This window comes from Sciurus vulgaris (assembly GCF_902686455.1).
Source record: "Sciurus vulgaris genome assembly, chromosome: 11".
Taxonomy (NCBI): domain Eukaryota; kingdom Metazoa; phylum Chordata; class Mammalia; order Rodentia; family Sciuridae; genus Sciurus; species Sciurus vulgaris.
Genome location: NC_136472.1, coordinates 14,145,464 through 14,159,284, shown reverse-complemented (window position 1 = coordinate 14,159,284; position 13,821 = coordinate 14,145,464). Strand labels below are relative to the sequence as shown.

The window sequence follows — 13,821 nt, the reverse complement described above, 5'->3', positions numbered from 1 at the left end:
TTATGTCAAAATGGATTCTCCTGTCATATATAACTAAAAAGAAGAAATAAAAATAAACAGAAGTAAAACAAAAACTTAGCATTTGTAGAAATAGGGAGTGCATTGTTTAATCAAGAAAATCAGAATGATCTCCAAAAACGTCAGCGGGACCCTTCCCCTCTCCCCAAGTTTAAATGATGACTGGTGGTCATTGCTTTGAGAAATTGGAAATTTTATTTTCATGAGTCAGGGATGTTTAGACTCAGGAGGTCTTTGCATCATTTATTCCATAGAGTGTTCTTTTGTGTTTTTACCAGAAATAAGGATTGCATTGTAGATACCCACTTTTTTTTTTCCTGAAACAAAGTGGAAAAAATTCACCTGTCTATGGAGATGTTCAGTAGAAACTGAGTTCACCTCCTTTTAGTACTGGGTGAAATTGGCTGTGATGTGCTCGTTGTTGAAGGGAATATAGTCAGCAACTCCTGGAAAGAAAAGAATAACATGGGGTCACCGTGGTGGGTGTAATCACCCCTACCTTCCAAGTGATCAGTCCACTAAATTTGTTTGAGAAGTAAAATAACCTTAGAGAGAAATGGGCAGTTTGATTGGTGTGGAAGAAACATGGAGTTGGAATTTGGGGAATTCTTGTTTCTGGGTTGCTATTTTGTGGAGCATGTTTTTGGATTAGCTCCTTAGGATGTGCCAGCCTCTTTTTCTCCACATAGAAAATTTTGTTAATATTTTCTTTGAAGAGTTATCTTCAGAATTAGAAATAGTGACTGCTGGGTGCCTAGTACAGGACCCCACACTAATCATTTTACAACAAATGGTGGTTATTATTAAAATGACTTATTTCATCCAAAATTAGGGCATTCAAGGGAATATCTCACTTTTATTTTTGAAGATTTTGTAAGAAATGGGGATGGCAGTGGGTTGAAAATTTTGTCTTTCAGGACAGGGAAGATAAAAGATGACAGCATTCATTATCTTCCAGGTAGTTCAGGCAACAGGAAGAGTGACAGTTTCAGGCCCCAATCTTTTTGGATCTCAGAGACCTTTCCCTTTGCCATCTTTCTCTCAGAAAGTAATTGGCAGGCACAAAAATAAGCCTAATATTAGTTCCCAGGACAATTTCTTGAGAGAAAAGTGGTAGGACAATTAATAATAATAATTAGCATTTTTGAACACATGCTATACAAAAGGCTCTGTACTTAATTTTAAATATAGTATTTCTAATCTGCACAATAACTCAAGAAATTGTTATAGCCATTCCCAGTTTGTAACTGTGGAGACTGGCCCAGAGAAGATTCATCACTTGCATAATGCGGCTCTTATATAGAAGGGTCTTCTAGCCAAGGCCTGAGTGGCTCAGCATCTTTATTATATGCTATGCTGTCCTGCAAATTCTGATGGGCCAGGTTCTGTTAACCTATGACAGATGCTAAGAACAGCTTTCACATTGTGATACTGGACAACAAAATCTCCTTATGAAGCCACAGTCTTAGCACTGTTGTGACTTTGGTTTCCATCCCTCCTCACGTCGACAGCCCACACCAGCCTAACCAGGTATATCATCCTTAGACAAAACCATACACCAGTGCTCTTTAAGTTGGAGGGTATATTAATATTTGTGCAAAAACTAATGAATGTAAAGGTTTTGCTGGAGTGTGAGTTTAGAAACCTGGGTTTGATTGTCTTGCTTCTCACATGCCAGATGCATGCCATGTACAAGTCCTTTTAATGTCATTTGTATATATGTATATATGTATATATATATCACATCTATATTTACGTATTACTATATATACAATTATGGTAAATACATTTATAGTCTCACAATTATTGATTAAATGAATGTGTGAATAAAATGAAATAATGAATGTAACCCCCAAACTATGGAAGAAACATCCATTCCTTTTCCTCTCTCACCTTCATTCAAAGGTGTTTTGTCACTGAGGAATTGCCAGTATGTTTTGTGATTTACATTTTCAGCAATATTGTTGATAGAAGAGACAACAGGGCCCCAAGATGTCATTGTGGTTTCAAATCTAAGGATAAAATAATATATAATTAATACCTCACTTTAGATCAGGCAATAAAGTGGGGGTGGGGTAAGATGAAGAGACAGAGATTCTAAATGCTTCTAAAGATCATATAAATCATGCTCAAAAGAAAAAAATGCAAATAATTAATGAATATGAAATTTCTTTGCCTGAAATCAAATGAAATTAAAATGAATGTATTTTTTAAATCAAATTAAAAAAGTGTAAGTGCCCAACAATGGGTGAAAAAATCACACGAATGATGGAATGAATATATGAGATTGAATATTTGAAAGTTATGAAAATAATATTTTTCAATAATTTTCAGTAAAATGGGGAAATATTTATGCAATAATGCTAAGTGAAAATATGGGATACATATTATACAGAAATAATCATAGCTGTTTTTAGTATATATAGAAAAAACAAAATTATAAAAAGTATTAACAGTGGTTATATTGTAGATGGACTATAGATTTGCTTTCTTTTTTATGCTTTTTCCCTCCCAAATTTTATTATGTGTTATTTATCATATTTACAATCAGGAAAAGAAAAGTCAGGCAACATTAAAGCTAAACTTAGAGAAGGAAAGTATATCCAGGAGGTTTGAAAATTAATCTCCTCTTTCCTTTCCATGAGTGGGCACTTTCCCTTGGTTCCTCCTAAACAGACTTACCTGTTTTTCTTTATTTCTTTATTGCTTTCTCTTTGCAAACTATAAGCATACCCAAAGTTTAGTTTTGTCCTCTATGATTTATTCCTATATTCTGCTCTTCCTGACAGGGGAGTGGAAAGAACACGACCTTCAGAGTCAGTCACATCTGGGCTCAGCTCTCCACTGCAAGTTACATACCATGTGATCTTAGGAATGTTCCTTAATTTCTTTGGGCCTATGGTTTTATCTGTAAAATGGAAAATCTTAGAGCTGCCTCATGGTTTTTGGGGGGCAAGTGTCTGCCACCACCGTTCCTTAACTTTGCCATCTCTATCAGAGTACTTTCCAGTCTCTTTTGCTTTTCTTGATGTCTTTTCCAAGGACTTCCTCTAAATGCCTCCCCTGTTTCTACTTTGAACACACATTTTTAAACCAGTCTGCTTTGCTCTGAAAGACGTTCTTCTCCACACCCCATCAATAGTTTTGAGGCTTCCTCTGCCTTCCACTTCCAGTCACTGTCCAGTCTTCTTTGGTGTGGTTCATTCATCCTGGGTGAGGGCCTTGTCACTTCACAGCTTCATTACTGTAGACACCATAGCTTTTCTCCTTGCCTCCTATTCTCATGGTCCAAGGAACCTTTTACAACGTGAGTGTCCTTACTCAAAAACTTGTAATGCTTCTCTGCAACATGGAGGCTGATCTCCTTAGCCAGGGATTTCAGACCTTTTAACACTGTCATCCAGCCTACCCTTCCAGATGTCACTTAATTCAGCCCTGTGTTCTCTCCTCTGTGAACACTGGCCTACTCACTAACTCCAGATTGCAAACTATAAGCATTCTCCAAAGTTTAGTTTTTTTCACTCCTATCTCAAAGGCTCTGTTATAGCACAGATTCCACATCTTCCTAAATAGTACCTAGTTGTTGGGGCCCAAAATCATGGAGCCTTCTTCGACTGCTAATCCACAGTGAACTCTCCTTGACTTGTATGACTTAACATTGGCTCCTTTGGCTTATATTGACTTGGATGATTTAAATTGTCATGAGCTGCTCAAGAGGTTATTAAATAAAAGCATGTTAAATTATCAGAAGGAATGAAAGTAAAGATGTGGAGGGTAGAGAGAGAGGATATTTGGGGGGCTGGGAGAATGGTGAGCTACACTCTGAGCACTCACTTGAACATGGAATTTTTGCGCTGTGCTTCTTCCAGGACAACAAGTAACACTGATCCACTTCTCACGCTAACCTGGATGGTCACATTGAAGAGCAGGTCTACTCCTCTCAGCTGGTTGTTTATGGTATATGTGACAGTGATATTAGATGCTGGGGTGGGGACAGGGGAAGGGTAGTTGGGTTGAGTTGGTCGCACCTCATGATCTGTGAAGAGTGAATATGTAAAATATGTCAAAGATTATGGGACTTCTGTGGTAGGTGTAAAGTCTGTTACTGACCACTTATCCCAGAAAAATTTCAAGCAAGTAATAAGTTTCAGACTGTTTAACAAGGCACTTGGACAACTAGTGTAGAATCCAGGCAAAGACTCTGGCCAACTTGTTTAAGTTGTTTAAGTTGGGAAACAGGCCAAGGAGTTAGGTGAATATATAGTATTCAATATGGTTGGAAACATTTTGCTTGATTTTGGTCTCTACAGATTCTGTGTTGAAATGGATAGGAACTTATAATCTTTTCTTGCCTTAGGAAGTTAACTTAAGAGAATAATACTTTATATTGGTATTTGATTAGAAAGAAGAGTTAGAAATCCATACCAATACTAGTTACCTCTGGAGTACAAAATTTTGATGAAGGATCCCTACTTTCTAAATGCACATTTCTGCAATATTTGAATTTTAAGTATTTCCATGTTATATTTATGACTGAATAAAATAAAGATATTTCAAATTAAAAAGTAGCATGCTATGTTTCCACTCCATCCCTTTGGTGTTCTGTGAGCATCAATCTTTCATGATTAGATCTTTAGGCCTGGCTGAAATGTCAGCTTTGTTCTCTTAAGCTTCCCAGATAAAATCAATAATTGGTCATTTCTTTTTTGCACTGTATATGTAATTTTATGTTTTTAGTTTAATTTAAAACAAGTAATAATAATATTTTTCATTATTCCAAATATTATTGGTTTTGTGTATTTACTTATCTCCTACTTTGTAAAAAGCAGGTATGATAAGATTTGCATAATGTTTGGTGATACATTTGTCAAGTGAATGTGAATCTATTTGGTTGTTCAGACCATAGGCCTCCCTCCGCTAGCATCCCACAAAATGCTTTGTCCATAGTGGTCCTGAATAAATGTATGCTGATTGCAGTAGACATAGGGCTGAATTCTGAGGGTTGACTAGTATGACTGTGTGCTAGCACATGCTCTTGGGGATTTTAACACAGATGTGGCTCTGTACATGTGGGAGAAAGACGTAAAAAGTCTATATGCCACTTAACATTCACCTACACTTTATCTTGGCATAAGTTGCTGCCTTACGACATAAGTGGAGGTGGATGTTAAAAGGGTTCTTACCAGGACCGCAGGTCACTTGGGGCACATCTAGGTATGTCTTGCCTTTCAGGGAAGGAAGGATTTGGGCAATGGACATGGGGTTTTGGAATTTCCCCTGCTTAATCTCATCAAGTATTATATCCATAGTCTTCTCACAGTCCCACTTCTTGTTAGGTTGCTCAGGTGTCACTGAGAGAGCCTGGAATAAGAGGCAGAGAGGGAAGAGTGAGGGGAGGAAGAAAAGGACAGAGGGAGGAAGAGGGGAGGGAGAGGTATGTAGATGTTAGGCATAGCTGCACTTACATGCCTTGTAGGGACACATAGGATTGGGAACTATGTTTGTCTTCCTCAAGCCTACATCTCTATCACTTAGCACAGTATCTGTCACAGTAGTCACACAACAAATACCTGGAGATGATCAGATTCAAGGAACACCAGTAAGGCTGCCATATTTATGAACAAATTTTGGATTCAGAGTGAGGGTGAGAATGGGCAAAGCAAGCTCCAGGGGGAGCTGTAGTCTAGAAAATCTAGAACAATATGTAGTTGATTCCCTTTGTTATGTGTTGTCATGTACAGCCTGGTGAACTTTCTCCACAGCTTGTAACTGTCAGCACTCCCAATCAGAGGCTCCAAATGAGGGCCAACCCATGGGCTGGGCTGATGTCAGTGCACCATCCCCTTGGGGACAGTGACTGGTGGATGCATGAACTGTTCAGTCTTTTCCTGACATACAGATACTGGGGGAGAGAAACACTTCTTTTTCCTGCTGGATTTTTTCAACTGGGACTGTGTGAGCGAATGTTGAGTCATCATCTTGAAATACTTTGAAGAAGCCATGTAGCAGAAGAGTATGAGGGAAACCAGGGCTGAAATTGAAAAAAAGGGGGGTCCCTGACATTATGGTTTGAACCCTTTTTTCCTGATTATTCCTGAAGCCACCTAATGTAACCTTGGAATCCCAAGTGTATATGAAATAATAAATTCCCATTTTTTTTAGCAAAATGAGTTGGATTTTAATTTCCTGAAAAATGAGTCTGATTAATACACCAACCAATTCACTTAACATTTTCGAGTATTTTTATCTAATGGGTAAAATAAAAGCACAATTCCTGCCTGCTTTTGGGAGGTTGTCTTTTAAAGTTCTGATGGGCTAATATGTAAAAGAATTTTGTAACATGTGATATAGACACTGTCATTACCACATTCCTTCCTTTACAGTTGTGCCGGCTAAGGCCACCAGAGCATGTGAAAGGGCTGGAATTGCTGATGACTCTTTTGCCTGAAGCTGGTTATGGGGAATGGGAGAAGGTAGAGAGGAGTCAGGAATGGTTCTCTTAGCTAGAGAGAGTAGTATGGCCAGTTGTGACATGTATGACCACCCTGTTATCTTTGGCAGACATGGACCATAGATCCTGCTGCAGGTGACTTTACAAAGCAGTTTGGTTTAAGGAACATTAGGTAGATACTCCTCAGGAACAATATCCCCTCAAATTCTACTAAGCAAGATATTTCCCCTTGGGACAAAACATCAGCAATGCCAGTACTCCAGATTGTTAAGCTATTATATGTCACTGACCATGAACAGTGAACAAGCATGAAATTGTACCTGTGATTTTTTTTTGTATATCACATTTCTTTTAACCTAGTTGTAATTTTGCTATTGTAGAGAAAATGAAATTCCAAGAAATTAAGAAATTAAGAAATTAATTAAGAAATTAATTTGTCCAAGATAGTGGGCAGATTCAGGATTCAAACCCAAGTTGTTATAGCTCCAGAACCCTTTGATCTCAATGCCAGAAAGTTTTAGATTCTAGGGAGGTTATATATTAGAAACCTGCTGACTTCAGATATCAGGCTGCCTGAGTAAACTCCAGGCGGGCTGTGAGGGGGTTATGCATCTCAACTGACAAACTCACATGGCCTGTGGTGTTTGGGTTTGGAGGAGGTCCTGCCTATTGATAGGAAAAGCTGTAATTCCCAGGAACAGCTTATCAGAGTGTACCTAACAGGCGATAAGATCCAAAACAGAATTCACAAGGCAAATTTACCAAAGTCAACACCTCTCTATCAGGCATTAAGTTGAAGCAAGGTTATTTTAGGTGAGTCATGACTTTCTTGCTCCTATCCCCACCCAATTCTTATATTCATTTCTTCCAGACTACCTGTTTTCTTTCATGGAGTTTTCCAGACCTAAGTATTGGGGATTCTCTTATATGATTAACTCAACCATGGAAAAAAACCCAGTGCTTTGTACTATGACAGACTCTTATTGGCCATGACATGAAAATTGACTTGATTCTTATTAGTGACTCCTAGACGTGGTATATTGGGATGGGAGTTTTGGTTTTATTCTTATGTTTAACATTAACTGATACTTAGATTGTTTATGCCCCTTCCTAATTTTTAATGTGTGGAAAATACCAATATTGGCATCTCTTTTCTCAGGAGACAGTTTTCTTCTAGTAGTAGTCCAAAGCTGTATTAGGTTCAGGGCTGGCATCTTAACCCCAGCATTCTCCCTTTCCTGACTTGGAGAGTTCATGGTGCAACTTTTCTCTTATCCCGTAAGATATTTTGAGATTTCAGAGCATGAATTTCTCAGTATGGATCAGAGGATTTGGCCACAGGTAACTTTTTAATTTCTGATTCTAGTTGGTTCTCTCTCCCCACTATCCTGTGTGCAATAGCAGAGGATGTTGCCTTAATCAACTGGGAAAAGGGGAGGGTGTTTCTGGAGCTATCAAGCAACATCTTACCAAACCCAAGCCTGGAAATATTCTAGGGAGCACAGGACTGAGTGTGGACTTGGCTAACAGACATGGCTCTACTATTTACTAGGGATTTTTGTGAGCAGATGTTAGATTATTTTCATTAACCATTTAAAATGAAAATTGGCCCTTTTTGGATCAGGACAAAGGACTGAAAAGAGCACTTGGTGGCAAGATTGAACCAGAAAATTCAATATTTTTTGAGGACCTGTTTTAATATCATTATGTATACATCAAACTTTCAATCATCTATAACTATGAATAGTAAACTGGTTATTATTAGTAATAAACCAATGCATTTCTTTTATTTAATTTTTTTCCCAAGGAAGGAAAGTAAATTCATATGGATTTGTTTTCATATTTTATCTATGAGATAGGAAAGATGAACACTTACCTATCCATTTTGCCAGTGGAGAAACTGAGGCACAGGTGCCACAAGAAACCTACTTCAAATCACATTAGTTGGGCTTTTCCAGAGATGTCCGCAGACATCTGGTCTCTTGATCCTACAATCTGGGCTTATTGGCATGGACTCGATCGAGAGCATCAAGGATATGTTTACCTGCATGGCAAGGCCAGTACTGTAGATGTCTCCAATGACGCCATTGTCTTTGATCCTCAAGCTGATGTTCTCCACAATGTTCTTTAGTACCTGACCAAACAGGACTCTATAACTTTCCTCGGAACCTACAGGGATCTTGTTGTACATGCAGGTTAGAGCCAAGGCTGCCACTGCTCCCGTGTCTGTGAATCACAGAGGGGACAGGCCCACCATCATCATTGCCACCACTGTGTTTTGAATAGGTAGCATTTCTGTGTGCTCATTGTGTTCTAGTTACACGATTTAATCTAGGCCTCAGGACGACCTGTGGAGTAGGAAACTTACTTACCTTCCTTTAAGAGATGAGGAGATGGAGGCGCTGAGAAGTTAACTAACTGACCCAAGGTTACACAGCCAGTAGGCAGCAGGGCCAGAACTTGAACCTGCATCTGTGCTACTCAAGAGCTCATGTTTTTAATTAATGTCTACTGGCAGTGTGTTCAATCCCGTGCTTTTTGTCCCAGTTTTTATCTTTCAAAAATTCACCCATTTTTGAAAGTCTGGCCATCCCCACCTTTCAGTGAAGTCTTCTTTTTCATTTGCAGGCTCTTTTCTGAACCCCTTTAGCATTTATTGTTTTGCTTCTTCTGTAATTTTAGCATCTCTGCTGTGCTTTGTGGCTGTTATTCCCCATGAATGCTTGGATATTGTGAATTTTGCATCCCCCAGAGCACACAGCACAGGGACTCTGTCATTGTTTGTATGTGATAAACCTGTGTGAACTGAATGAGGAAGTTCTGGGATGAAAAGATCAGAACAAATGGAAAACTTGCCAGGTAGCATTTTTTGTTTTACTGATCTTTCCCTCCCACCCCAGTCTCCACCTGAAAGTCAGGTAACTTCATTCAGGGCAATAGTGTTATTGAAACCCAAAGGCAAAGAAGTTCACAGTTTCTGGACTGGCTGAGATGCCCCAGAAATGTGTGAGGTTTCAGGTGGAAAAGGGAGACCAGTCTGTTCTTGATCCACAGAGAGGGGCCAGAGTACATTTACCTGCTGCTGTTGATAGAAATGGAAATGTAACAGGTTGCTGATGAAGCATGGATAAAGGGCAAAGCCTGAGACATTGCTACTGATGAGAGAGTGGCAGAGGGCCATGACATGACCCCTAAAGAGAAGAGATCATTACACACAGAGGGGTGGACAGAGAAAGGGTGTGGTTGGTGTTGCAGAGGAAAAAGCTTTCATATACTAGCAGTTGAAAGCTTTCAGATTGAAGGAATAAGATGGTCCCAGTGATTCCTGAGGGGGGAACATTATGGACTTAGTAACTGTTTAATAGAAAGAGGCTATTTGGATATAATAAAGAGAAGCATTAGAAAAACAGAGTATGGAAGCATTAGTAGCAATTACAGAGGGTGCAAGGCAGGGCCGTTTAATTTGGAAGTAATCCCTACACGTGGGCGACATGTTTATTGTTCCCAGTGGGCTTCTGTAGCTGCTAGACATTTCAAGTATCATCCTTATTTCTACATGTTACTCTCTCCCCTTTTTTCATTTATTCCATTATTCACATTCCCAACACACATGTGCTAAATGTCCCCCATCTGCATAAGCTGGCATGGCTCTCAGGTCCTCCTGCAAGGCCCTTACTTCCCTGTCCACTGCTTCCCACCACTCAGCACACTGTGCCCGTCGTGTTCTCAGCTTGTGGCCGCCTACTCACCCACGTTGAAGGGAGACGTATTGGATAGCAGGGTCTTGGCAAAGCGGACTGCTATTGGCAAGGTTGTCTCTGAGTTCTTCTGGCACAGTGCCAAGATCGCCAGACTGGGCCCATAGAATGCGGTCACTTGGTCATTGAGGCCTCAGAAGGGAATAAAGAATCTTTGTTAGACTAACATTCATCATGCCGGAGACATTTATGAAGGATAAAACTAAACTCTTTAAATAGAAATTGCTAGAAAACCTGTCACAGAAAGACACAGTATTGGCAAAAGGTGACTTCAGTGTTTTCAGAATGTCATCTGGCATTTGAAAAGACTAAAAGGGACGATGCTGTTTCCAGTGAGCCTGAAACGTCTGTTGACTTTTCAAGGTTTTTTTTTTTTTATTTGACTAAGGAGTGAATCTGTTACTGGTGGAATTATCAGAGAAGGTGACATTGTAACTCTCCCCACTCTTTTTCCTTTCTGGGTTTGAAATTTTCAGGAAGAGAACTCTGCTCACTCTCCCCTCCCTTCCCAGGAGGTCTTACTTGAAGGTGCCCAGTTCTCCATTTGCCTTTGCAGAACCGACACTTTAGTCCCCGGGTCTCGGCAGGAGGAGGTGAGGGCCATGATGGTGAGGGCGAGCTGTCCAGGGGTCAGGTCTGCGGAGGAGCAAACGGAGCAGTGACACAAAGATGTCCTCAGGGGAGGGGCCACCAGGGACTAGGGCTGAGCATATTCGGGTGATTTTTAAGAATTATATACTCACATAATGTTTTGATCTTTCTGAAGAAAAGTATATGGAAAAATACTTAAGGGAGTATTCAATCTTTAGTGTGATCTATGACCCTGACAAGAATCTCTGGTATCTGGTTTAAAAAGCAGCAAGAACATTCACACCAATTTATCTATGAAAATGTTCAGCTACAAAATAATTTAAAATTTGTTATTGAACTTGGGCCTCAAGGTGACTCCTGTGGGGTAGGTAAAAGAGAGATTTTTATTGTCATTGTCATTGCTATTAGTTGTGGTGTTATTGTTATTAGAAGGTGAGGTGACAGCCCCAGTTACTGAGGAGGCCGAGGCAGGAGGATAGCAAGCTAGGAGCCAATCTGGGTAACTCAGCAGGACTGTCTCAAAATAAAACATGAAAAGGACTGGGGATGTAGCTCAGTGGTAGAACACTTCTGGGTTCCATCCCCAGTACCAAAACAAACAAATAACAACAACAACAACAACAAAACAAGAAACAAGAAACTCGAACTCAAGGTTGCAGTTCGTTAAGTGGCATGTTGACAACTGGAATCCTGCTTTCGTGCATCCAGTAGGGAGCTCTTTTCCGCTTCACGGTCCTCCTCCCTGAGTGCTGTCGCTCCATGCACATTCCTTTCCAGGTATCTTACCAGTGTGTAAGGAAAGGAGTCAAGATACAGTCAGAGATACATTTGGGTGTGTTGGGGGATGACACAGGTTGGAATCTGGGAGTGGCTAGTGGTGTGTGTGGCTCTTGGTGTGGGCCAGGGGCTCAGATGTCTCACCGGCAGTGTCCCTGGCCATGAGCTCATAGGTCAGGAGCTTCTGGGCCTCCAGGTTGTAGGCCCCGGCCAGGTTCATGGCAATCAGGATGCTGGGGTTTGGCAGGGCTGACGAGGTCACCGAGTTCTCCATGAGCACTTGTAGGCCATCAACCCAAGGCTGCTGATCTGAGGGGACAGCTGAGAAGACAAAAGCCACTTATCAAACCTCTCGCCCTCGTTCCCTCTCCTCAGAAACATGAGTGCCATGTTTTTTTTTTTTGTTTGTTTTTTTAATCCTTTTAATAGAAGACTTGATTGACTTTGGTAACTTAAATGATTGAAGAGAAATACAGAAAATGTTGATTTTTTTGATGCAATTCGTCCTTATAGTTGTTGGGGGCTGCTGCCCTGTAGGGCCCGCAGTGGTGGCTGGCCTCGCCCTATGGCACCGAGAAGCCCAGCTGCAGGTGCTTTCTATTGGCTGACTGATCTCCTCCGCGTCCGTGCTTAGCTCGTGATCAGTACATGTCCTCATTACCCACCATTAAGTCTGCACGAGCCAAACGCCTGACCCATTAAGGTGATTGGCTGTTATATCCCATAAAGCTGGGTACTTTGGGCAGGCAAGGGGAGCAAGCAAGGCAAGGAGGGCAGGCAGCAGCTGTGGGACGAGAAAAGAGGAGAGGCGGCCGCGGCGCGATGAGAGAGGAAGAAGAGAGAAGTGACAGCTGCACGAGAGGAAAGAAGGAGAGAGAGAGCTGCGCGACAAGAGAAGAAGAAGACGGCGGCGGCGGAGGAGGAGGAAGAACCAGGCACTCGGCTCAGAAGCTCTCCCATAAAAATAAAGACCTTAAAACTTCATTTGAGAGCCGAGTCTTCATTGTACTCGCTGGACGAGGCAATAGTTTCTTAAAAACTCACATCTACATTTTTAAAAGTTATTTTTCATTTATTATCATTAAGTAATATGGCTCATGGACATTTCATATGACTTCTGGTAACTTCCTAGAAATAACTATTTGCCTTGCCTCTATTTTCACCCCACTCTTTCAAATATTAAAGATTTGGAACATGCTCTGTCCTCAGCCATTACCAAAACCTCCCACTGGTAGTGGTGCCGGGTCTCAGTGGCCACTCGGTGTCTGTCTTGCACCTGCAAGCGTCACTCCTGCAATAGTACTTCAGTTTACCTTAATAAAAAAAAGCATCAGCTTGGCTCTCAAAGAGCTTGTGCTGTTGAGTCAGGAATGATGAACAGCACACGCTCACGCCCTGGTCACCCACTTTGGGACTCGTACAGTGATTGCCATTCCAGTGGCTTTCTTATCAGCGGACCTTTGTCTGAGGTCTTTGACTCTTCTCAGGGGAACTGCTTCCCTGGCCTCCTCAGAACAGACACCATACTCACAGCACAAGCTTCGGGTTTGGGTACTGGTCCCAGTCATAGCCCAAAGAAGGCTCAGGAGGTAGAGGGCAAGCCAAGCCATTTCACTCCCCTGTCCTCTGTTTCCCCGTCCACAGATGCCAGTATTTCTCTGCCTTCTTTTATATATGCTTATCTTTGTGAAACAGTCTGCTCCTGACCCAGCCACTCCTAACGAGCTATGCTGACTTTTCCTGATATAACCGATTTCCATTGCTTATCTAAGTTTACCCACTGTACAGACCCTCCACGGTGTCTGAAGGTGACTTCTAGGCAGTACAGTGAGACAAGAGAACTGGGGCTAGGTGTAGCAAAGACAGGGACAAGAAAGCGCCCTTTCCAAGTTTCTGGGTCGTTACAGTAGGAAGTTTGGCTAATAAGTGAGTATATAAAAGACTTCTATGCCTAACCATATCAAGTCAAATAACCTACTGGATGTTTATCTGCAGCCATTTCATTGAGATTTGGGTGATCTGTGGGCATGAGTGCTTTCATGGTCAAGGTCCCTTTTTTGGCTCTCAGGTGGGGGTCTTCCAGGTGAAGTTTGGCTTGATGTAATTAATTAAGTTAACCTGGACCTGGTTCTGGCTCAGATTCTTTGAATTTTTTTAAGCAAGACCTGTTTCATCAAAAAACATTTTTTAAAAAAATTTGTCTTTCCTTACCCAGGGATGACAACA

At 41.0% G+C, this 13,821-nt stretch overlaps 1 protein-coding gene across 1 annotated transcript; it reads right to left on the bottom strand.

Moving 5' to 3' along the window:
• Positions 1–334: 334 nt before the first annotated feature.
• CBLIF (cobalamin binding intrinsic factor) lies at positions 335–13,718 on the bottom strand. Its single transcript, XM_079102647.1, has 9 exons — positions 13,127–13,718; positions 11,740–11,916; positions 10,750–10,863; positions 10,219–10,359; positions 8,514–8,695; positions 5,202–5,379; positions 3,853–4,054; positions 1,912–2,030; positions 335–464 (listed from the first exon to the last, which is right to left on the bottom strand). The coding sequence occupies exons 1-9, from the start codon at positions 13,353–13,355 to the stop codon at positions 403–405; spliced, it is 1,404 nt and encodes a 467-aa protein (XP_078958773.1). The 5' UTR covers positions 13,356–13,718; the 3' UTR covers positions 335–402.
• Positions 13,719–13,821: the final 103 nt, after the last annotated feature.

Excerpts from the sequence above, each read along its gene's own strand:
- CBLIF (XM_079102647.1), bottom strand. The coding sequence starts at position 13,355 with ATGGAAATCGGTTATATCAGGAAAAGTCAGCATAGCTCGTTAGGAGTG. Across the intron at positions 10,864-11,739 it reads CATGGCCAGGGACACTGCCG|ACCTGACCCCTGGACAGCTC; the intron begins GTGAGACATCTG and ends GCTCCTCCGCAG. Across the intron at positions 465-1,911 it reads CAAAACACCTTTGAATGAAG|GAGTTGCTGACTATATTCCC; the intron begins GTGAGAGAGGAA and ends TTTTCTTTCCAG.